Here is a 24,532-nt window from a genome sequence, read left to right on the forward strand (position 1 = left end):
TGTAGTAAAATATAATAGAAACATTTTTGAATTGTTCTATTCAGACAATTTGCTACATATAAGACTTCAGTGCAGTGGTTTATTCTGTCATGAGAAAATATTATTTAAAAAGAATATATGAAAGAGGCAACCCATGCCAGTATTCTTGTCTGGGAAATCCCATGGACCGAGGACCCTGGTGGGCTACAGTTCACAGGGTCACAAAGAGTTGAACACAACTGAGAGCCTGAGCATGAGCACGATATGAAAGAGATAAATTTATTTGGTTGCAATCATCAGGTAGCTACTAAGTGTCCAAATATAATTGCTATCACTATATCTGAACATAGATTTCCATCAAGATATTGAACCAGATGAGTCAAGAACGTCAAAATTTTAAACTGCAATTCAAAGTATATGTGGAATTGTTTTATCAAAAATTGCATGTCAGTCAAGCAAATTTTGAATAGTTTAGCTTGTGATTTTCATTCCTTAAAGAATACCATAACAACTGAGACTTAATGTACCAAAACCTATCTGTATGGAAGATTCTGTGCAATAGTTGCAGAACTTAATTACTATTGAAGAAAAATATTTAAAGGAAAAAGGTATGTATTAATCAAGTTAAGTCACATATTATCTGGATCACTGTCTTGTTCACTGTGCACTGAACCAATGTAAAGAGAAAACAATTTGTATAGTACGATTCCATAGCAGATGTCTTGTGAAATGTAAAATGCTAATGGAAAATGCTCTGGAAATTGAACTATATGATATATCTGGGGATAGTTTAGAACTAACTTATGGTTACCCCCCACCCCCACAGTAACCATAAGCTGGTCCTCTGTGAGTCTGTTTCTGTTTTGTAAATAAGGGTTTTATTGTTTCATTTTACACATAAAAAATTAAAACATACATATTTAGCAATTTTTCCAAAGGCATTTGGCCCATGAACGGCATATCAGTTTTCAAATATAAAGAATGATACACAATCAGTGATACTAGCCACTATACTATATAGCTTTATAAATGAGGGCAGTAGTAGTATGGTTAGAAAATAATTACTAGATTAATAATTTAGAGGATATATTATCCAGGTTCAGTCCTTTACCTGTATTTCAAACACATCTATTAAACCACCTGTTAAAACTTTCTACCTACCTGTAGTATAGGCAGATTTGGATATATCATTCTCTCTCAATTTGCCCCTAATGTATTTTGTATCTTAGTGTTACCGTTCTCCAGTCCGGTATTGAACCTATATGCCTCAAAGGCTTTTCAAACTTCTTCCCTTGAACATATGCCTAATCAATATTAACATTCTGAATAATACATCCTCAATTATTAATCTATTAATTAATTTCTAACCATACTACTACTGCCCTCATTTATTTCCTCATTAGTTTTTCTTAGACCTCCACAACAAATGCCTTAACCAGTATGCTTGCTTCCATGTTTGTCTTCCTCAATTTTTTTCTCCACATATCTTTCAAAGAAAATCTTTCAAATTTCAAATTGGCTTTGTCAGTTCCTCTCACCTACAGATTGGAAGGTAAGCAAATTAAAATTATACCTCCATTATCTTTCTTGTTAATCTCTACTTCACATCATCTACTCCAAGGAAACTGTGTTTCCTGTCTCTGTATTTCTCACAGAAACCCTTTGTTCTTTCCAGCCATAATTGGTCTGGGTAATTCTTGTGTATTCTTCATGACTTTGATCAAATATCAAATACTAGAGGATTGTGTTTTCATTGCTTCATCCCACATTTCTAGGCTTGGTTCTGTATCCTTTTTCTTGCTCCTCTTAATATCCAATAAAAACTAATGTATTTTCCTTACAGAAGTAAATCCATCTGTTAATATTTCTAAACTCTGAAATCTTGGAGGATAGAGACTGTGAAATTATTATTATTATTTTTTATTCCACCTACTTCCTAGTTCACTACCTGGTGCATGTAACTAATTGATAATTAAATAATGAGTGTTGAATGAAACCACGCCTTGATGAATAAACAATAAGAGCAGAAATAGTAATATATATCATTTTTAACACTTATATTAAGTGTATTTATAGGCTGAAAACTTCTTAAATGAGTCTCACTTCTCTCAGATTGTTCTATATTTTATGAAGTTTCCTTTTTAAAGTGATTCAATGTAGGGTTTTCTTTCTTTCCTTCTTTCTTTCTTTCTTTTTGAGCTGTCACACACACAGAGTGTAGCAGGCTTTTTTTGGGGGGGGCAGGGGGAGCTGTCAATAATGTAAACAGAGTAATGTCTATTTTGTGCTATATGAGCTTCATGCATGCTCAGTCACTAAGTTGTTGTGTCTGACTCTTTGCAAACCCATGGATTATAGCCCTCCAAACTCCTCTGTCCATGGAATTCTCCAGACAAGAATACTGGAATGTGTTGTCATTTCCTACTCCCAGGGAATCTTCTTGACCCAAGGATCAAACCCATGTCTCCTGCATTGGCAGGCAGATTCTTTACCACTGAGCCACCTAGGAAGCCCTGTTGTATATAAGGACTTTGATTTAAATCAGTTTTGAAAAAAAAGGAGTAAATTCTACATTTTATCTTACTGTATCTCATTCTCCAGTTTAATGTAGAGGTTTAATATTGTCTTTCAAGTCAAATTCTTTTGATTTAAAACCTTGTTTTCCACTGACAAGTGATGCATTCTTGGGCAATTTGCTTAACTTTTATTTATAATAATTCCCTAAACTACAAATAGGAATGTTATAAACTTTCCACAAAGAGTTGTTGCAATAGTTGAAGATTATTTGAGTCTCTGTTTCTTTGAAATACCAACAGGCCAATTAGCATTCATAATAGTGTGTCATTTTATAATTAGTCAATAAATGTTAACTAAGTTATCATTGCTGTTATCATATAGATTAAATGAATTTGATAATTCAAAAACAGTTATCATTCAAGTAAATTACTATACTGTGTTAAAGTGATATCTTAAAAACCTTAAGGACCTAAAGAATTGCAAATTCCTGACATAAATTCTCCTAAAGTAATTCATTTATTTATTTACTTAAACTTTTAATTTTGTATTGGAGTATAGCCAATGAACAATGTTGTGATAGTTTCAGGTGGACAGCAAAGGGACTTAGCCATAAGCATACATCTATCTAATCCTCTCCAAATTCCTCTCTCATCCAGGCTGCCACATAACATTGAGCAGAGTTCCCTATGCTATATAGTAGGCTCTTGTTGGTTAATCATTTAAATATAACAGTGTATAACTCCTCACTTATTTTTTTAACGTCTTAGTTTTCTTTTTACCTTCTCAGCTGTCAGTTTTTGCTACTGTAATTATCTTAAATTCTAACATCATTTTCTGCCAATGAGTGCATTTAGGTATGCACACAAACAAGTTGAGGTTATGACTGCTTGATCTATAAAGGGATCAGCAAGGGAGGAACTGATTAAAGGGAGGTGTCCTGCACAGTTTGTTGAATGGCTGTTTACTTCAACTAGCTTAGGAAATAGTTGGATGAGATGTGATGCATGGGCCACAGTAAAATAAAGGAAGCTTTAGTAAATGTGAATTTGAAATCCATGTTGATCTTTATTATTCACATAAGTAATTAACTTATGTGAATAATATATGTTTTATATTAAATCACATGTACTTACATTTGTGCATGTGTGTGTATGTATATTTATCTTTAATTTCCTATAGTTCTATCATCATTATCCAAAGAAAGTTTAACAAATTGAAATGGAAACTTTTAGAAGAAAATGGAGTCCACTTTCATTTCTTCAAGACCTGACTTGTCTCAGGAATTGATCTATTTCTGGAAATTATATTCATTCACCTGTGATTTTTATTCTGCCCCTAAATGGAAAGTTTGTCAAGCCATCAGCTCTGTGGTGTTCTGTGCCTGAGAAATTTCCCTGCTGGCCAGCTCCCATGGGTGCCTGGTTGGCATCTACAGTCTAACTCCACAGTCATTTCATTTCCCGTTTTCCCATTTCTGCCAGCCTTTGACTGTTAACAGCCATTTCAACAGTGAAGGAAAAGAAGCATAAAAAAAATGAAAAGGAAAGTTGTGTATTGGTTTATTAGTGTTGCTAATAAAATCTTTTGGGGAAAAGTACATTACAATTTATGATTCATTCTACTTTGTAATCTTAACTAGAATTTGGTCATCTGTATCATCTGAAAAGGGGCTTTCCAGATAGCTCAGCTGGTAAAAAATCCACCTGCAATGTGGGCGACCTGGGTTTGATCCCTAGGTTGGGAAGACCCCCTGGAGGAGGGCATGGCAACCCACTCCAGTACTCTTGCCTGGAGAATCCCCATGGACAGAGGAGTCTGGGGGGCAACAGACCATGGGGTTGACAGACCATGGGGTCACAGAGTTGGACACAACTGAGCAACTAAGCATAGCACGTCATACGAAAAATTGGGCATCAACACAAATGCAACAGACAGAAAGTAAAGGTACATCTTTAAAAAATCATCTCTTTTTTGCTTATATAAGAAATCAACATCTAGACATTCTAATGTATTTTCTTTTAAGTTAATTTTGAAAGAAGTATTTGTGCATACAATAATTATAAGAACAATGAGAAAATAACCAGTATTTCCTATCAATGCTGAGTTTTAATTTTTTGCAGTGGCTCAGATTAATTTTTATTTTATTACCCACTTTGAAATATTTGAAACATTATAATCACAGTTAACTTTATGCCATAAAAATTTTGGAACTCCCATATTTTGAGACAGGTTTAGGGTAGGCAATGTGGGAAATAAGTCTTTCTTTAAGTTATGCTGTTTTTTTTTTTCTTCACTATTCCTAAAGCTTAATTTGTTGCTGTTATTGTTGTTCAATTTTAAGTCATGTCTGATTCTTTGCAACCCCATGGACTGACTACATCACAACAAGCTCCCCTGTCTTTTGTTATCTCTCAGAGTTTGCTCAAATTCATGTACATTGAGTTGGTGATGCTAGCTAACTATCTCATCCCCTTCTTCTCCTGCACTCAATCTTCCCCAGCATCAGGGTCTTTTCTAGTGAGTCACTGGTTTGTATAAGGTGGCCAAAGTACTGGAGCTTCAGCTTCAGCACCAGTCCTTCCAATGAATATTCAGGGTTGATTTCCTTTAGGATTGACTGGTTTGATCTCCTTTGTATCCAAGGGACTATCAAGAGTCTTCTCCACCACCACAGTTCAAAAGCATCAATTCTTCAGTGCTCAGTCGTCTTTGTGGTCCAACTCTTACATCCACACATGACAGCTGGAAAAGCAATAGCTTTGACTATATGGACTTTTGTCAGCAAAGTAATGTCTCTGCTTTTAATATGCTATCCAGGTTTACCATAGTTTTCTTCCAAAGAGCAAGCATCTTTTAATTTCATGGCTGCAATCACCATCTGCAGTGATTTTGGAAACCAAGAAAATAAAATCTGTCTCTGCTTCCACCTTTTCCCCTTCTATTAGCCATGAAGTGATCTTAGCTTTTTTAATGAGGAGTTTCAAGTTAAACTTTTACTCTTTCACCCTCATCAAGAGGCTCTTTAGTTCCTCTTCACTTTCTGCCATTAGAGTGGTATCATCTATGTGTAGGCATTTCTCTGACATAGCAAATAAATAAATAGAGGAGGAAAATACTGGTGATATTTTCTTGGCCTACCTGATGACAACCACTTTGTTTTATAGATGTTTTCTCATTGTATTACCTCATTCTTCTGATAGGGAGTCAACAGAACCAGTAAATTTATACAGGCTAAAATTATGTTCTTCAGTTTTATGTTTACATCTCTCCCAAATGGCTCTGTGCAGCCTCCATAAGGTTGTAACGTATTTTTAAATAACCTCCTAATCATTTTTTAGGGCAGCATACATAAAAACAATGACACTCAAATGAGGATTTTTAGCCTTTCCCATATCATTCTCTTAATAGACTGAGATGTACAATTTTTGATTTGAAAGCTATCAGACATTTTGTACTTTGCTTATTTATAATGGGAAATACACATGATAATATGATTTTAAAGGAAGTGGATGAAATATTTTGACACATAAAGGATGATGTTGGTAACCATTTCAGAAATTTGAATTGTAAAGAATCCACCTGCCAATGCAGGAGACATAAGAGAAGTAATCCCAGGGTTGGAAAAGTCCCCTGGAGGAGGGTATGGCAACCCATGGAGTATCCCTTGGACAGAGGAGCTTGGTGTGCTTTAGTCCATGGGGTCACAAAGAGTGGGACAAGACTGAAGTACTTAGCACAGGCACCAGAGATACTGGAAGAAGATGAAGGCAGAGCAATAATTAGTTAATGAAAAATAATGCACCCAGTAAAATAAGAATCATTTAGATTATAACCATTATCCAAGGCAGTTTATCACACTTATGTCATAAATTCTTATCATAGATATCTATAAGATTAAAAAAAATGAAAACCAACTTACTCAATTGTAACCTTCACATTTATATGTGAAATTTAGTGCCAAATGAATAAGTATAAGCACACTCGGAATGAAGTAACTTGTTATTTTGACTTATGCCTTAATATACATCATCAAATAATAAATGTAAATCTAAATCAAAATGTGAATGAAATAGCATAGTATTCCTTGATGTTCAAATGTGTTGTATCATCGTGCCATTATTAACCTATTATCTCTCAGTTCCAAATGCACTCTGCTTCATTTTGCTTTCTCATGCTGAAGTTGAGAACTCTATGAATACTAATTTTTCTTTGCCAGTGGCTTTTTACTAGTGTGCGTGCATCCTCAGTCACTTTAGTTGTGTCTGACTCTTTGTGACTCTAGATCTGTAGCCTGCCAGGCTCCTCTGTCCATGGGATTCTCCAGGTAAAGCTTGGAGTGGGTTGCCATGCCCTCCTTCAGGAGATCTTTCTGACCTAGGGATCAAACTCGGGTCTCCTGCATCTTCTGCATTGCAGGCAGATCCTTTGCTGCTGAGCCACCAGGGAAGCCCCCATTTTTCTATTATTAATATATTTTGCCTATAAAGAGCAGAGATAGATTGGAAAATGGGGAAAATGGAGAAGAAACTTCTGCATATCTGTTTTCTTACTGTAAGCACACTTTGCCAGAGTCTCACCAGTTCCTTTCAGCTTCCATCTTCTTTTGGCATCACTGGAACCAGCTTCCTTGGGTTCACAAGGTGCCGCTGGTGACTAGGTCATTGCTCACTAATGAGCATAGCTCACTAGCTTGAACTCTAGCTCTTTTGTTCCCCAGGTCTATGGGTAGAAGCTGCTTTCTGTAGTTAATAATTCTGGGTATAATACAACCCAGAGAGTAAGAGCCTTTTTCATCTTTCCATACTTATGTAAATGTTACCCTGTGTTTAATTCCTTTTATTCATATACCTAGTGTGATTTCTGTTCTCCCCCCAAAATTGTTGTTGTTTAGTTGATAAGTCGTGTCTGACTTTTTATGATCCCATGAATTGTAGCTTGCCAGCTTTCTCTGATCACAGGATTCTCTAGGCAAGAATACTGGAGTGGGTTGCCATTTCCTTTTCTAGGGGATCTTCCCAACCCAGGGATTGAATCTGCATCCCCTGAATTGGCAGGCAGATTCTTTACCACTGAACCACCAGGGAAGCCTTTCCTAGCTAAATTCTATCATGGTTTTATAGTCTGACTTACAGATATTTTTTATTTTATTTTTAAAACTTATTTATCATACATAAGATATTTAGAATTGGATTAAACATAGTCCTGTTTCTTTTATATGCTCTCATTATTGGTCCATTTATAGTTTATTTTCATTTAGTTGATTTTTACTTTAGTTATTTTTGATAATGTAATTAAAAATTATAACTCATTGCCAAAAGTAAAAGTTAGTACAGTGAAGTGAAGAAAGAGTTCTTTTTTTTCAAGAATGGTACCAGTTCAGTTGGAGTTTCATGTGGGGAAAATACACATCTTGATTTCTGCTTCATATCATACACAACTGTAGCTATGTCTAAGACAACAGAAAATATTTCAAAGATATCAGAGCAAATTATTTTTATATATATGATTGCTAAAACACCATTCAGTGTGAATGGCAATAAATGGAGCCAAAAAAAAGTATTTGCAATACAGATTAGTGATGAAGGAGTCAGATAAAGGAAGCAAATGAATAAGAAAAAGAAACCCAATAAAAAATGGCAGAATACTTGCATAAACATTTTACAAAAGAGTATATTAAATGAACAATGAAAGGATGGAAAGAAGTTAAACTTCATCAGTGATAAGGAGAATGAAAATTTAAACCATAATGTCCATTAGACCCAATGCCTAAAGTGTTAAAAAAAAAAAACTAACAAAGATATGGAGTATGACAGTGGAACATGATAATATAAATGACTATATTTGTGAAAAATTATTTGGCAGGATCTACTAAATTCAGTTGTTGGCTTAAAGCTCAACATTCAGAAAACTAAGATCATGGCATCCGGTCCCATCACTTCACGGCAAATAGATGGGGAAACAGTGGAAACAGTGGCAGACTTTATTTTGAGGGGCTCCAAAATCACTGCAGATGGCGACTCTAGCCATGAAATTAAAAGACGCTTACTCCTTGGAAGAAAAGTTATGACCAACGTAGACACCATATTAAGAAACAGAGACATTACCTCCCCAACAAAGGTCCATCTAGTCGTGTATAGATGTGAGAGTTGGACTATAAAGAAGGCTAAGTGCCAAAGAATAGATGCTTTTGAACTGTGGTGTTGGAGAAGACTCTTGAGAGTCCCTTGGACTGCAAGGAGATCCAACAAGTCCATCCTAAAGGAAATCAGTCCCGGGTGTTCATTGGAAGGACTGATGTTGAAGCTGAAACTCCAATACTTTGGCCACCTGATGCGAAGAGCTGACTCATTGGAAAAGACCCTGATGCTGGGAAAGATTGAGAGTGGGAGGAGAAGGGGATGACAGAGGATGAGATGGTTGGATGGCATCACTGACTCGATGGACATGAGTTTGAGTAAGCTCCGGGAGTTGGTGATGGACAGGGAGGTCTGGCATGCTGCAGTCCATGGGGTCCCAAAGAATCAGACATGACTGAGTGACTGAACGAAACTGAACTAAATTCAGAGGTATGCAGACCCTATGACCCAGAAGTTATTCTTCTGCATATATGTTAACCATATATACACATACACATGTTCATCAAAAACAAGTATGAGCATTATTTATACAGACACTGTTTGTAATAACCTCAAATCTGAAACTAAGATAGGCCTGTTCATAGAAAAGCAAATAAATACATTTTTATATATTCTCACAAAGAAATTAAAAGATGCTTGCCCCTTGCAAGGAAAGCTATGACAAACCTAGACTGTATTAAAAAGCAGAGACATTACCTTGCTGATAAAGGTCTGTATAGTCAAAGCTATGGTTTTTCCAATAGTCATGAGCTGATGTGAGAGTTAGACCATAAAAAAGAAGTAAAAGCAGTGCTAAGGGGAAGGTTCATAGCTTTACTAGCTTACTGCAAGAAACAAGAGAAAAATCAAATAAATTATCTAACTTTACACCTAAAGCAACAAGAAAAAGAAGAAATGAAGAACCCCAGGGTTAGTAGAAGGAAAGCGATCATAAAAACTAGGGCAGAAACAACGAAAAAGAAACAAAGGAGACTATAGCAAACATCAACAAAACTAAATAAAGTCTGGTTCTTTGAGAAGATAAATCAAATAGACAAACCACAGCCAGACTCATCAAGAAAAAAGGGGAGAAGAATGAAATCAACAAAATTAGAAATGAAAATGGAGAAATCATAACAGACAACACAAAAATACAAAGGATCATAAGAGTCTACTATCAGCAACTATATACCAATAAAATGGACAACATGGAAAAAATGGACAAACTCTTAGAAAAGTATAACCTTCCAAAACTGAACCAGGAAAAATGGAAAATCTTAACAGACACATCACAAGCACAGAAACAGAAACTGCAAGAAAAAATCTTCCAACAAACAAAAGCCCAGGACCATATGGTTTCACAGGTGAATTCTAACAAAAATTTAAAGAGCTAACACCTATCCTTCTCAAACTCTTCCAGAAAATTGCAGAGGAAGGTAAACTCCCAAACTCATTCTATGAGGCCACCATCACCCTAATACCAAAACCAGACAAAGGTGCCAAAAAAAGAAAACTACAGGCTAGTATCACTGATGAACATAGATGCAAAATCCTCAACAAAATTCTAGCAAACAACAATTCTAGAATCCAACAACATATTAAAAAGATTATACATCATGACCAAGTAGGTTTTTTTTTTTTTTTTCTCTTTAAAAAGTTTATACGAATATCCAGTCAACACCAACAGGGTTATCTCCCTTGAAATGTTATCTATACGGATTTCCAAGTAGACCACAGGGCTGTATACTGTCTTGGAATGTCCTCAGAAGGCTCTGTCATTGATCAGGTAACAGAGTAAAAACCCCAGAGTCCTTTCTTTCAAATGGAAGAGGGAGAGACAGGGATAGAAGAAACTATTCAAACTTCGTCTTCTTTCCTTGTGGCTTGTGGTCTCCTCCTCCTCTGCCTCCTCGGAAGCCTCCACGTCCTCCAAAGCCTCCCCGGCCTCTGCCACCAAATCCACCTCGGCCACCTCTGCCACCACCTCGACCTCCAAAGCCACCTCTGCCTCCTCCTCGGCCACCAAAGCCACCTTCACCCTTTGGTTTGGCCCAGTCCAAAGTGACTTTGTTTCCATCGATTTCACCATCTTCCATGGCCTCCTTGGCAGCTTTGGCATCTTCCTCGCTATTAAAGTCTACAAAACCAAACCCTTTGGAGGATCCAGTCTCCTGGTCAGTGACTATCCTTGCTCGAATAGAGCCATCAAACGACTCCTTTAACGTCTCTTCTGTGGTATCCTCAGAGAGACCTTTGACAAACAGAGTTTTGGATGGCTGGCTTCTTGCATTAGGTGATCCCCTGGGTCCTTGCAACTCCAGTCTGATGGCTCTGCCCTCAATTTCCCTTTTATTACATGAATTTAAAGCTTCTTTAGCATCTTCAAATGAAGCAAATTCTATAAATGCATACCCTTTAGATTTGCCATTTTGGTTCTGGGGCACCTTGATATGAGTTGCCTTCTCAAATACTTCCTGAAGAGTTTCTTCCGTTGCACTATAGGAGAGGTTACTTAAAACCAGGGTTTTTGATTCACCACTCCAAGTGCTATTCTTTCCACCTCTATGGTCTTGACTTTGACCTTTCTCTCCGGTGTAGTACAGAGAAATGGATCGCCCATCTATCTCTGTTCCCTGCTTTTCTTCCAAGGTTTTTTCTGCATCAGCTTCTGTCTTAAATTCAAGATAAGCAATCCCTTTACTCTTTCCATCCTTGCTGACTAATCTGATCTCCACAGCATCTTCAAACACTTCTTTTAATTCATCCTGAGTAACTTTGTAAGGCAGATTTTTAGCCAAAAGTGTTCTTGCATCTCGATCTTTCTTACTGTCTTTTCCCTTTGGTTTTTCTAGTTTAATTTCATTGCCAAAGACTTTTAAACCAGTGAGTTCCAAGGCTTTTTCCAGGTCTTCGGCAGATTCAAAATCTACATAGCCAAACTTCCTAGACACACCAATTCTGACATCGACAACAGCAAGATCATTTTTAGCAAAAAGGTCACTGATACCCGTTTTCAATTCAGGAGCAGATTTATTGAAGTTCAGGTTTCCAACAAAGAGATTGAAAGACGTAGTTGGTTCTGTGCCTTCCACTTTTTGTTTCTTGGCTTCAGGAGCTGCCTTTTGTTTGGCCATTTCCTTCTTTCGTTTTCCAGGTGCTTCTTTGACAGGCTCTTCTTCCTCCTCCTCCTCTTCTTCTTCCTCCTCCTCCTCCTCTTCATCATCGTCATCCTCCTCCTCCTCTTCATCATCGTCATCCTCCTCCTCCTCTTCATCATCGTCATCCTCTTCATCTTCATCTTCAGCAGCACTCTTGGCCTTCACAGGAACAGCTTTTACTGGAGCTTTCTTTCCTTTGGCTGGTACAATCTCCATAGGTTCTTCTTCAGAGTCATCTTCGTCCTCCTCATCCTCCTCATCCTCATCATCATCTTCGTCATCTTCATCATCATCATCCTCATCATCTGTGGCAGGAGCAGCACCAAAAGCAGCAGCTGCCTTCCTCACTGCTGGCTCATCCTCCTCTTCATCATCGTCGTCTTCCTCTTCACTGTCATCTTCATCTTCTTCATCACTGTCTTCCTTCTTGGCATTCTTGCCGTTCTTTGCTCCCTTGCCGGGGGCGGCTGCTCCCTTCTTACCAGAGGTTGCTACCAATGCTTTGCCTGGGGTGGCTCCCTTTTTGCCAGGTGTTACCACTGCTTTGGCAGATGTAACTGTCTTCTTGGCTGGCGTAGCTGCTGCCTTTTTGCCAGGGGTGACAGCTGCTTTCTTTGCCGGTGTGGCAACTGCAACCTTTTTTGTTGGAGAAACCATCATCTTCTTTGCTGGAGTTGTGGTAGCCTTCTTGCCTTTTTTCTGAGGGATAACAACCTCTTCTCCACTGCTCTCATCATCTTCATCTTCTGACATTTCCTCATCTTCACTATCTTCTTCTACCTCCTTTGGGGGAGGAGCCATTTTCTTGGAGTCACCTTGATTTTTACCGGCCTTTGCGAGCTTTACCATGATGGCGGCTTATGACGGCGGAGTGTGTGGCGAGCGAGTGGTGCAGACGAGCCCAGAGGAACCTAAGCACGGTCGATGGCGGCCGCTAATCCCTGAGCGCGTACGCTTGGCTGCCAGCTAGCGCTCGAGACTCATGACCAAGTAGGTTTTATCCCAGGGATGCAAGGATTCTTCAATATTTGCAAATCAATCAATGTGATATGCCACGTTAACAAATTGAAGGATAAAATCCATATGATTATCTCAATAGATGTAGAGAAAGCCTTTGACGAAATTCAACATCCATTTATGATAAAAACTCTCCAGAAAGCATGCATAGAAAGAACATAGCTAAACATATTAAAAGCCATATATAATAAACCCACAGCAATCATCCTCAATGGCAAAAAATTGAAAGCATTTCCCCTAAAGTCAGGAACAAGACAAGGGTGCCCACTCTCACCACTACTATTCAACATAGTTTTGGAAGTTTTAGCCACAACAATAAGAGAAGAAAGAGAAATAAAAGGAATCTAGATTGGGAAAGAAGTAAAACTCTCACTGTTTGCAGATGACATGATCTTCTACATAGAAAACCCTAAAAATACCACCAGAAAATTACTACAGCTAAAAAATGATTATAGTAAAGTTTCAGGATATAAAATTAATACAAAGAAGTACCTTGCATTCCTATACACTAACAATGAGAAGACAGAAGGATAAATTAAGGAAACAATCCCATTCACCATTGCAATTAAAAGAATAAAATACTTAGGAATAAATCTACCAAGAAAAACAAAAGGTCTGTATATAGAAAACTATAACACACTGATGAAAGAAATCAAAGGGGACACAAAGAGATAGAAAAATATACCGCGTTTATGGATCAGAAGAATCAGTACAGTGAAAACGAGTATTCTACCCAAAGCAATCGATAGATTCAATGCAATCCCTATCAAGCTACTAAGCGTATTTTTCACAGAACTAGAACAAGTAACTTCACAATTTGTATGGAAATACAAAAAACCTCGAACAGCCAAATCATTCTTGTGAAAGAAGAACGGAACTGGAGGAATCATTTTGCCTGAATTCAGACTATACTACAAAGCTACAATCATCAAGACAGTATGGTACTGGCACAAAGACAGAAATATAGATCAATGGAACAAAATAGAAAGCCCAGAGATAAATCCACACACCCATGGACACCTTATCTTTGACAAAAGAGGCTAAAATATACAATGGAGAAAAGACAATCTCTTTAACAAGTGGTGCTGGGAAAACTGGTCAACCACCTATAAAAGAATGAAACTAAGACACTTTCTAACACTATACACAAAAATAAACACAAATTGGATTAAAGATCTAAATGTAAAAACAGAAACTATAAAACTCCTAGAGGAAAACATAGGCAAAACATGCTGACATAAATCAGAGCAAGATCCTCTATGATCCATCTCCCAGAGTAATGGAAATAAAAGCAAAAATAAACAAAAGGGACCTAATTAAACTTAAAATCATTTGCACAATGAAGGAAACTATAAGTAAGGTGAAAAGACAGCCTTCAGAGTGGGAGAAAATAATAGCAAATGAAGCAACTGACAAATAATTAATCTCAAAAATATACAAGCAGTTCATGCAGCTCAAAACCAGAAAAATAAATGACCCAATCAAAGAATGGGCCAAAGAACTAAACAGACATTTCTCCAAAGAAGACATACATATGGCTAACAAACACATGAAAAGATGCTCAACATCACTCACGATCAGAGAAATGAAAATCAAAACCACAATGAGGTACCATCTCATGCCGGTCAGAATGGCTGCTATCAAAAAGTTTACAAACAATAAATGCTGGAGAGTGTGTGGAGAAAATGAACCCCTCTTACACTGTTGGTGGGAATGCAAACTAGTACAGCCACTATGGAAAACAGTGTGGAGAGTCCTTAAAAAGCTGAAAATAGAGCAGCCATAGGACCCATCAATCCCACTCATGGGCATACACACTGAGAAAACCAGAATTGAAAGAGACACATGTACCCCAATTTTCATCTCAGCACTGTTTACAATAGCTAGGACATGGAAGCAACCTAGATGTCCATCAGCAGACGAATGGATAAGAAAGTTGTGGAAAATATACAATGGAATATTACTCAGCTATTAAAAAGAATACATTTGAATCAGTTCTAATGAGGTGGATGAAACTGGAGCCTATTATACAAAGTAAGTCAGAAAGAAAAACACCAATACAGTATATTAACATATATATATGGAATTTAGAAAGATGGTAATGACAACCCTATTTGCGAGACAGCAAAAGAGACACTGAACAGACTTTTGGACTCTGGGAGACGGCGAAGGTAGGATGCTTTGAGAGAATAACATCGAAACATGTATATTACTACATGTGAAATAGTTCACCAATCCAAGTTCAATGCATGAAACAGGGCACTCAAAGCTGTGCCCTGGGACAAACCAGAGGGATGGGATGGGGAGGGAGGTGGAAGGGGGTTTGGGATTGGGGACACATGTGCACCCATGGCTGATTCATGTCAATGTATGGCAAAACGCACAATATTGTAAAGTAATTAGCTGCCAATTAAAATAAATTAATTTTTTTAAAAAAAGACGAAGGCTGTGCATGCATGCATGTTAAGTCACTTCAGTTATGTCTCACCCTTTGCAATGCTATGGACTGTAGCCCACTAGACTTTTCTGTCCATGGGATTCTCCAGGCAAGAATACTGGAGTGAGTTGCTGTTTCCTCCTCCAGGGTATCTTCCCAACTCAGGGATAGAACCCATATCTCTTACGTCTCCTGCTGAGTGCAGAAGAATTGATGCCTTTGAATTGTGGTGCTGGAGAAGACTCTTGAGAGTCCCTTGGACAGCAAGTAGATTAAACCAGTCAATCCTAAAGGAAATCAGTCCAGAATATTCATTAGAAAGACTGATGCTGAAGCTGAAGCTCCAGTACTTTGACCACCTGAAGTGAAGAACTGACTCACTGGAAAAGATCCTGATGCTCGGAAAGATTGAAGGCAGGAGGAGAAGGGGATGACAGAGGATGAGATGGTTGAATGGCATCACTGACTAGATGGACAAGAGTTTGAACACACTTTGGGAGTTGGTAATGGACAGGGAAGCCTTGCGTGCTACAGTCCATGGGGTCGCAAGGAGTTGGGCATCACTGAATGACTGCACAATAACAAGACAAAGAAATTATGCAGCAACAATTAGCCCTTTGTAACCACACCTCAAAAATATGGACTAGGACTTCCTTGGTGATCCATTGATTAAAAATCCACCTTGCAATTCAAGGAATGCGGGTTCAATCCTGGATTGGGGAACTAAGATCCCACATGCCACAGAGCAACTAAGCCCATGCACCACAGCTACTGAGCCTGTGCACTCTGGAGCCTTTGTGCCACAACTAAAGAGCCCAGATGCTATGATTACTGAAGTCCCTGTGCTCTGGAGGCCTCATGACACCACTAGGGAGGACATGTGCCACAACTACTGAGCCTGAGCCACAACTAGCAAGTCTGTGCACTGCAAGGAAAGATCCCTCATGACACAACACAATGAAGATCCTGCAGGCTGCAACTGAGACCCAATGCAGACAAATAAGTAGATATTAAAAAATATAGATTCATCTCACAAGTCTAATTTGAGGAGGAAAAAAGAGCAAATACTAGAGTACATATTGTATGATTTTAATTATATACATTACAAAAACAAGCAAAAACTAATCCATGATGTTAGCAGTCAGGAAAAATGTTTACTTACCCTTGATGGGAATAAGAGATAAAGACTGAGAGAAAGCATGAGGGAATTGCTAGTTTACTCTTAATATTCGATTTCTCAATCTGAATGCAAGTTAGGAGGGTGTGTTTAGTTTGTAAAAACCCACTGGACTATGTATTTGTGAAAAGTGTACTTTTCTATAACTAGTTTACATTTCAATACAGAGTTGAAGGAAATAAAGGATTTGGTCAAACCTATATCTAATCCTAGGTATTCACCCAAACTTTTTTCCTACATCTCACAAGCTGAGATATTCATCATTCAGAATCCTGTCACCTTTCTTTTTTATGAAGTTTTATTTGCACTTCTATGTGTGCCTAAAGTTTATTTTTAGGTATAAGCATATGCATAAATATTTAAATTATTTGTGAGTTAAGTTCTATCTCTGTACTTTGCTGACTTCTTATGAATATTATTAAATGATATTGTTAGAAAACTGATTTTCACATAGGAAATGTGATATGCTTTCTATTTAAGTTCTGTTCAAATTAAACTACATATCAATACTAATCAAAAGAAGTAAACAGTTTTTGAATTAAAAAAGTTATAGTTTCCCATTTTTACTAAGTTACTCTTGCATCATGCACAGACAGAATAAACATTCATTTTCAAGACCATAATACTCAGACTGTTATTGCTTATAACCACTAGAAACATTGAAGGACTTAATTTGACTTAAGGTTCACATAAATTCAAGCAATAAGAAACCTGTTGAATTTGGGTTTAGTATACATAAAACTGAAGCTAACTTCTTAATTAATTACAGCAACAAACAGTGCTGCACTTTATTTACTTCTATGAGCTCATACTGATGCATTCCGAGCATAATTTCTAAATAATAGCTTTTGTATTCCTGCTATTACCTTTTTAGTCTCATGAGGACAATAACAGGCTATAGTCATCATCATCATTAAAAAGAAATATCTCTATTTCTTAGAAAAGAGAAAGGAGAATTAGCGTAAGTGGTAAAATATGAAATTCACAGATGGGAAAATGTTATATCTTAATCTACCTTTGACATAATGGGTCCTGAAAAATAGACTTAGAACCATAGAAAAGTTCTTTATTCCTAGGGGTAACATTTTCAAGGCTGGTTGGTGACGGAAATAGTTTCATTTGTTGGGAAATAGTGTTCCTTTGAAGATTTTTTACACCTGCAGAAAATGAAAACATATTTACTTCTGTAGGAATTTGCCTGAAATATTATAATTCATTAAGAAATGCATGAATGAAACATAGTTCATTTCACAAACCTTCATTTTTATGTTGAATTCAAAGTGGAAAAAGCTCTTCATAATTAAACACATCTGACTTCATTTTGTCAATACAACCTTTCTATTTCCAAGTGAACAAAAATCTCTAAATTTGGTATAAAAAGAAGTATTTTTTTTTTTTTTTAAAAATCTGTTCAAACCTGCATCAGCAAGTAGTCAAGACTCCTATTTACATATACTCTTTTATGAAATTTCTATTAAGCTCTTCTTAAAAATTCAAATCAAATAGTTTAAGAATTGGTATTCAGTTGCCAAGTCATGTCCAACTCTTTGTGACCCCATGGACTGTAGCCACCAGGCTTCCCAGTCCTTCACTATCTCTCGGAATTTGCTCAGACTCAAATCCAGTGTCAAACTCATGTCAAATTCATGTTCAAAGATAAGAAATTTTACTCAGTGTGGTAAAGCTTTTCCTATGTAGATTTTTCCTTCCTCTGTTTTTGTATCCTGTTGATAATATGTTCTTTTAACAAGGAGAAATGCTGATAGATTAGATTATGTATCTTTGAATTATGCTGCAGTTTTTTAAGCAAATATATAGAGATTATTCCAATATATGTGATATTAAGTGTGGACAGATATCTGCTTTTTAACATATTTGAGTTTTCAAAGACACTATTTTTTTTTCAAACTGGAGTCATATCTTTAACTACAGTACTGTTTTTAATGTGATGGTGTATGCATTAATGGAGAAGGAAACGACAGCCCTCTCCAGTATTCTTGCCTGGAGAATCCCATGGACAGAGGAGCCTGGTGGGCTACAGTCCATGGGGTCAGAAAGAGTCAGACACGACTGAGCAACTAAACAACAATGCATTAATAGCCTTCTTATCATGTTAGCATGTGGTCATTTTTTATAACAATCTGCTCTGATTCGGTATGACAAACCTGGAGATGACCAACTATAGATCCTGGACAGAAACTCTGTTCAGAATGCTGAGGGAGCACAAAGGATTAGATTGGCAAATCAGAAATACAAGAAGTGGCGGTCTTACCCAGTATCAACTTTATTAAGGCTTCAATGACACAAGGGACTACAGGGCAGAGAAAAAGCAAGGAGGGGTCTAGTACCATCAGGGCAATCTGTCCCTTTCTCTCCTCATCAGAATGCACTCCAGCCCTAAGTAATTACAAATCTATATTACTTGCACAAAACATGCCATTTCAGCATGAAGCATCCTTATCTAATACTAAGATAGTTTCATAGCTTTTGTGACATTTTCAAGAAAGCCTTGGCCCATAAACACATAGTTCTAGGTTTGTTTAAAATAAGCAATCTTAGACAGAATAGGAACATTCCGCTACAAAGATTACACATCCAAAGACTCTTTGGCTAACAATTATCACTGGTTAATTTTCAGAGTACTTTGTTTTTAAAGAGTCTACAGAGGGGAGTTGAAGTGTCTCCTTCCTTAGTTATTTGTCAGGAGCATCTGCCCTTGTAAAAGGAGAGAATGGACTGAATGCTAATTGTTTATTACTTTCTCTTAAGCATTATCAGATCGGGAGGAGTGGCAATTGAAGTAATGGAAGGTAGTAGTGAAAAGAGAAGTCGTTTGACTAGGAGATAACACACCAGAATGAGGTATAAGGATTTAGGAAAGAGAAAGAAAATCACTTAGGAGAGCTTTTGCCCATTTCAAAACTCTATCTATACCCCAATATCTGTATGAAAATACTTATGATACTGTCACCACTCTGTAAAGAGCTTAGTGCCATGTTTTGCTTTCATTATTGAAATTGCTTTAGTTTGTTAACTAGTTTTCTTGATGAGTATTACTTAGGACTTCAAATTGTACACCAAGGCACTAAAAACATAATGGAACTGCTGTGTAAAATGAATGAATTTTATTATATTTTGCCAGGCCAGCAGTCACTGAAATGATCAAGAACATTCTGCTATCACTCCGTTGAGAAATAATGTATGCCGATTTAAATTCGTTAATCAAAAAACACATGTATGCCAATGTTCACTGCAGCACTATTTATAATGGTTAGATCTTAGAAGCAGCCTAGATGTCTATCAACAGATGAATGGATAAAGAAGATGTGGTGCATGTATACAGTGGGATATTAGCCATAAAAGGGAATGAAAGAGAGTCAGTTGAAGTGATGTGGATGAACCTAAATTAGCCTGTCATACAGTGTGAAGTAAGTCAGAAGGAGAAAAACAAATATATTAATACATGTATATGGAATCTAGAAAAATGGTACTGATGAGCCTATTTGCAGGGCAGGAATAGAGATACAGACAGAAAGAATGGACTTGTTGACACAGAGGAGGAAGGAGTGGGTGGGACGAATTGAGATGATAGCATCGACATATATACGCTTCCATGTCTAAAACAGGTAGCTAGTAGGATGCTGCTGTATAGCACATGTAGCTCAGCTCAGTGCTCTGTGATGACATAGACGGGTGGAATGGGGGGGGGCAGGTAGTGGGAGGAAGTCTCAACGGGGAAGGGATATATGTATACATATGGCTGATTCACAAAGTTTTATAGCAGCAACTAGCACAACATTGTAAATTATATTCCAATAAAAAGAAAAAAACAAATATGAGAATATACAATTATATACAATTATAAAATATAAATTATACCTAAAACCATTTGGTTAATGTACTTCATGTGGTTGGGTATCTTAAATGGTATTAAGATCTTGTCTGAGTAAAAGCAGTGAAGGAATATCATTCTTGAGTATAACATGACTTTTAAATTTCCCTTAAGAACAAAATTTGGTGTTTAACAGAGAAAATACAATCAGATTGGTCTACATATGCAGACTATCTACATAAATTTTCACCATGCCCAAATGCTATCTGAAGTAGCTGCCAGATATAAATCATCCCCTTCCTTTCGCAGTAATGCAGAAGCATATTATTAAATGCCTAGAGTAATTCTGGGGAGAGACTCAGCAGTAAGGTGTCTGCAGGCAATGCTCTGAGCAGCTGGAGAAATTAATACCTTGATCCTGAAAGTGGAGCAGGAGGTCCAGGAAGCATAATATTCACTCCACTCTTTTATCAAAATAAAAAACAAAGACCTTCAGAAAATACCAGCTATTTATAACCAGAGATTCTGTTTCACAATTGCTATTCATATAAAGGATACATATCAGGAAGATTTGGATACTTTAGTCATGTAATGGGGTCTTTTGGAGTATTGCAAATACATTTCCTTATTATTGTTCTTCATATTCAGTTTTGGTTGCGATTAAGATTACAGGACATAGAATATTTATCTAGTGTGGTGGTGAGTTTTATGTATCACCCTGTAGGATGTTTTTGAATGAGATTTATTTTTAAATTCATAAACTTTTAAACTGCATTCCATAAAGTGAGTGGGCCTCGCATAATCAGTTGACGATCTGAGTAGAGCAAATGACTAGCCTCCCTGAGCATGAGGGAATGCTCCAGTTGACTTCCCTCAGACTAGAATTGCATTATCAGGTCTCCTGGGTGTCCAGGCTTCCAGCTCACACTACAGATTGGGACTTGTCAGTCTCCATAATCACATGAGCCAACTACTCATGAAAAATTTCCTTGTATATACACATATATACTACTTCTGTTGGTTCTATTTCTCTGGATAAATGTGCTTAATAGATCTCATTCTGGGATTTCCCTGGTGGCTCAGAGGTTAAAGAAGCCCTTACAATGCAGCAGACCCAGGTTTGATCCCTGGGTCAAGAAGATTCCCTGGAGTAGGAAATGGCAACACACTCCAGTATTCTTGCCTGGATAATTCCATGGATAGAGGAACCTGGTGGGCTACAGTCCATGGGCCACAGAATTGAACACCACTGATCTAGTTTAAAAATCAAGCCATTAATCTATTGATAAAAGTTAAGAAATTGTCACTGTTTTTTATGTAATTATCTTTCATCTTATTTTTGCACTAATATTACATGCCAACTAGATATTTCTGCAAAACTAAATAGGGATTTAATACAAAGATATTCTAAACTTCTTTTTATTTGTCATGTGAGTGCTCTTTAATAAAATTATATCAAAATTATATGACTTTGATTTGAGTGGAATAAAAGAGGACAGTGTCAGACAGGAACTTTAAAATATCTCAAATGTTAGTTTTACTCTTCTCCTTTATGATCTTTCCCAAAGACGGGAGTATAGTTCTTTTACTGAAATTATAAAGTTGTTAACTCAATTAAAAACACATATTCTTAATGCTATAGTGCTTTGTCTACCCTGTTTCACTAGTTCATTTCCATAAATATTTATCTGTATCAATTATTTTGCAGGTTCTGTCTAAGGAAATGAAATACATTTGTAAATAAAGTTTATATCCCTGACATTGTAGTGTTTACGCTGAAATGAACTCTAGTAAAGGTATGGGTTAATTCATCTCACATGCTAGTAAAGTAATGCTCAAAATTCTCCAAGCCAGGCTTCAGCAATACGTGAACTGTGAACTTTCAGACGTTCAAGCTGGTTTTAGAAAAGGCAGAGGAACCAGAGATCAAATTGCCAACATCTGCTGAAACGTCGGAAAAGCAAGAGAGTTCCAGAAAAACATCTGTTTCTCCTTTATTGAAACAGATGCCAAAAGCCTTTGACTGTGTGAATCACAATAAACTATGGAAAATTCTGAAAGAGATGGGAATACCAGACCATCTGACCTGCCTCTTGAGAAACCTGTATGCAGGTCAGGAAGCAACAGTTAGAACTGGACATGGAACAACAGACTGGTTCCAAATAGGGAAAGGAGCACGTCAAGGCTGTATATTGTCACCCTGCTTATTTAACTTATATGCAGAATACATCATGAGAAATGCTGGGCTGGAGGAAGCACAAGCTGGAATCAAGATTGCTGGGAGAAATATCAATAACCTCAGGTATGCAGATGATACCACCCTTATGGCAGAAAGTGAAGAAGAACTAAAGGGCCTCTTGATGAAAGTGAAAGAGAAGAGTGAAAAAGTTGGCTTAAAGCTCAACATTCAGAAAACTAAGATCATGGGATCTGGTCCCATCACTTCATGGCAAATAGATGGGTAAACAGTGGAAACAGTGGCAGACTTTATTTTTCTGGGCTCCAAAATCACTGCAGATGTTGATTGCAACCATGAAATTAAAAGACACTTACTCCTTGAAAGAAAAGTTATGACCAACCTAGACAGCATATTAAAAATCAGAGACATTACTTTGCCAACAAAGGTCCGTCTAGTCAAGGCTATGGTTTTTCCAATAGTCATGTATGGATGTGAGAGCTGGACTATAAAGAAAGCTGAGTGCCGAAGAATTGATGCTTTTGAACTGTGGTGTTGGAGAAGACTCTTGAGAGTCCCTTGGACTGCAAGGAGATCCAACCAGTCCATCCTAAAGGAAATAAATCAGCCCTGAATATTCATTGGAAGGACTGATGCTGAAGCTGAAACTCCAATACTTTGGCCATCTGATATGAAGAGCTGACTCATTTGAAAAGACTCTGATGCTGGGAAAGATTGAGGGCAGGAGGAGCAGGGGATGACAGAAGATGAGATTGTTGGATGGCCTCACCGGCTCAATGGACATGGGTTTGGATGGACTCCGTTGTTGGTGATGGACAGGGTGGCCTGGCGAGCTGCGGTTCATGGGGTTGCAAAGAGTCAGACATGACTGAGTGACTGAACTGAACTGAACTGACAGTTGTATTTGCTTTGATCCCTGGGTTGGGGAGATCCCCTGGAGAAGGAAGTGGCTACCCACTCCAACATTCTTGCCTGGAGAACCACATGGACAGATGAGCCTGGCGGGCTATAGTCCACAGGATCCGAAACAGTTGGACACAACTGAACAACTAACACACATAGTTTTATTATTAGCCTATTTTTAAATTAAATTTGTTCAGCTTTATCATTAATCTCATGATAAGCTACCTTTTACTTTTTTACATAATATCTTCTAATGTCTTCCCATGGAAATTCTGAATAAAATACAATATATATAAATATATTCATCTAACATCTGCCCATATCTCCACTTTTACACCACTCTTTGCTTTTTATGGTGCACTTATACTTTTTTCTTCAATTTTTCTGACATAATGATCTTGGTATCAGAATAGTCTCTCTTCTTTCTACCTATAATACTCTCCATTATAGCCATCTCCTTATTCACTTAGCTAAAACTACTTATTCTCCAGACACATCTTAAATCATCACCTCTTGCAGAAGTTTCCTGTGCATTAACCCTGGTCTATGTTAACACTTTCATTGGTATAATCTATTGGGTACTTTTTAATGCACATGGCACCTTTTAAATTATGTATATTATGTCCTCTTTGCTAATTGTAAGTTGCCTCACTGCAAAAAATGTATCTGTTTATTCACCAGTGTATTCCCAATGCATGGTGGCATGGTTAATTCTCAAAAAGTAATTGCAAGTATATGACAAGAGTCTTACAAACCAAGATACAGCCTACAATAAAGTTGTTACTTCCAGTTGTTAGTCTACAAAATGCTATAATAATCACATTTATATCTGTCTCATATCCAATATATTCCAAGGGACCTTAATAAATAACTTATGGAATCTAGATTCAATTAACATTAATGAATGTCAATGCTTAACACATTTCTCTAGTATACCAGAATAACAATACTGAAAGAAAAAAATAGCTTGTTATAAATCAACCAACCTGACTCCTGATTACTGTTTTTTTCTTCAAATGCCCATAAATCAGAACATAATAAATATTTGAGGAATGTGTGTCATACCTATTTTAAATTTGTCATCCTTTATTTTACAGAACATAATTTGGTCTATTTTTAAAAACTCTACCTGTGCATTTCAAATTATTCCATAGAGTGTTTCATGTACTACAAAAAAAAATAGTTTGAAGGTAATTATA

General features: G+C 37.1%; 1 protein-coding gene and 1 long non-coding RNA gene across 2 annotated transcripts in view; both read right to left on the bottom strand.

Moving 5' to 3' along the window:
- The window catches only part of LOC145528695 (uncharacterized), a 686,972-nt gene that overhangs the window by 39,891 nt on the left and 622,549 nt on the right, over nt 1-24,532 (bottom strand). The window lies entirely within an intron of this gene.
- Nucleotides 10,247-15,522, bottom strand: LOC145528690 (nucleolin). The gene has a single exon (XM_081547411.1). The coding sequence runs from the start codon at nt 12,617-12,619 to the stop codon at nt 10,466-10,468; it is 2,154 nt and encodes a 717-aa protein (XP_081403537.1). The 5' UTR covers nt 12,620-15,522; the 3' UTR covers nt 10,247-10,465.

Source organism: Giraffa tippelskirchi, chromosome 2, assembly GCF_054371585.1.
Source record: "Giraffa tippelskirchi isolate mGirTip1 chromosome 2, T2T-mGirTip1v1.2.pri, whole genome shotgun sequence".
NCBI lineage: Eukaryota > Metazoa > Chordata > Mammalia > Artiodactyla > Giraffidae > Giraffa > Giraffa tippelskirchi.